The following is a 1,743-nucleotide window of genomic DNA, read 5'->3' as shown; positions in this document are numbered from 1 at the left end:
GCAGCCAAGCACGTCCCTTCCCGGCTGGGCCACGCCGCGGCCGGTGCCACGCTGCTCGGCTCCTGCCTCCCTGCCCCTTCCCGGGGCACCAGGAGCCACCGAGCGCCCGGCTCCCTGCCCAAGCTGCGGCTCCCACGGCGCTCAGGGGCTTGAAACCTGCACCTCAGCAGAGCTCAGCCCTTCCCAGAGGCTTTTCCAGAGCCGATCAGGACCTGGGAGGTGCAGGGGGCCCAGGGGCTTCTGCCGTCACCGGGGACGATGCTGTGACCACTGGGTGGGGAATCAGGACTTCCACCAAAGGAAGCCCCAGACGGAGGCTCTCCCTGCCCGGAGATGTTTCAGCTGGTGAAGAAGGAGCCCGCCGAGGCCTGGCTGGGGCAGGAGGCAGGTCCTCTGCCCCGGCCACGGGCAAGGAACTGGGCTTGAATCCGGCCACGCAGCTCTGGGACACGGCTCCCCATGGCAGGGACAAAGCCCCAGACGGAGGCTCTCCCTGCCCGGAGATGTTTCAGCTGGTGAAGAAGGAGCCCGCCGAGGCCTGGCTGGGGCAGGAGGCAGGTCCTCTGCCCCGGCCACGGGCAAGGAACTGGGCTTGAATCCGGCCACGCAGCTCTGGGACACGGCTCCCCATGGCAGGGACCCAGCAGAGACCTCCCTGATGCGGTTTATTCTGCAGATCGAGGGTTTTCCCCCTTGCACCAGTACAGAGACAGCAGAAAAACACCTCAGTCCGAGAAACACTGGTGCCAGGGAGACGTGGCACAAAGCCCTGGCGCGGAGGGGCCGGAGGTGCCAGGCGATGCTGCCGGTGCTCCCCTGGCCCCTCTCCCCGGCCAGGCTCCAGGATATCCTCGAGGTGGACACCACTGCGGTGCCCTCGTCGGTCCCTGCTGCCCTGCGAAGGACGGGCACCACGAGCGGGGCCTGCCAAGCTCCCAGCAGCCTCCAGCCCTGCAGGCAGCCCTGCGCCGGGGCACGGCCACCCCCCTCCTCCGGCTCCCCAGGAGCATCTGTAATCCAGGATCCCACCACCCCAAGTGCAGGTACCTGTCCCACCCTCTGCTCCACGGGTGCAGCCCAAGGGACCTGGCCCCACTTGTCCTTCCTCCTGGAGGGGAAGCAGCCAGATCCAGAGCACCCCGGGCATCCCTCAGCACCGGTTAAAACAGCTCCGCGTCCTCAGCATTGCTCCAGTTCTGTCTGGGCTCTCCGTGGAGCCGCCGGCAACGCTGCTGGCAGAGAGGAGAGTCCCAGCCTGTGTGAGCGGAGGGACGGGAAGGCGGTGGCTCTCAGAGCACAGACAGGTCGTGGCAGGACTTGGAGCGGACTTTGAGGGCCACTTTGCTGCTGTTCCTGGCCACCAGCCTGTCGAGGAAGCGCCGGGCTCTCTTGGTGAGGCTCTCTTTGCGCTTCTGGCCGGGCACGGGGCGCGCGTGGGACTCCTTGCCCCCGCGGCGCAGGCGGATCTGCCGCACCACCCCCTCGAAGAGCTCGGCCACGTTGTGCTGCAGAGTCGCTGACGTCTCGATGAACTTGCAGTCGAACACCACGGCGCAGGCACGGCCCTCTGCAAGGGAAGGGCAGGGAGGGGGCACAGCCCCGCTGGCACCCCGGGCGCTGGGGGCCGGGCGCTGCTGCATCGGGGGCAGCGGCTGCACATCCAGGGACAAGGGGACAGACGCGGGGGAAGCAGCTGTGCAGGGAGCCCGGGTGCAGGGCCCCCCCAGGGATCCCCACCAGCCA

The 1,743-nt window shown here is 68.4% G+C and overlaps 1 protein-coding gene across 1 annotated transcript in view; it reads right to left on the bottom strand.

The window, feature by feature from the left end:
* Positions 1-1,289: 1,289 nt before the first annotated feature.
* Positions 1,290-1,743, bottom strand: part of LOC103901831 (GTP-binding protein REM 1-like) — a 3,471-nt gene continuing 3,017 nt past the window's right edge. The window contains exon 3 of the mRNA XM_009282778.1: positions 1,290-1,652. Coding sequence (XP_009281053.1) covers positions 1,290-1,652 — 363 coding nt within the window. The remainder of the gene's footprint in view (positions 1,653-1,743) is intronic.

This window comes from Aptenodytes forsteri, unplaced genomic scaffold, assembly GCF_000699145.1.
Source record: "Aptenodytes forsteri isolate BGI_AS27 unplaced genomic scaffold, ASM69914v1 Scaffold422, whole genome shotgun sequence".
NCBI classification, from domain to species: Eukaryota; Metazoa; Chordata; class Aves; order Sphenisciformes; family Spheniscidae; genus Aptenodytes; species Aptenodytes forsteri.
This window is presented reverse-complemented; position numbering and strand designations above follow the sequence as displayed.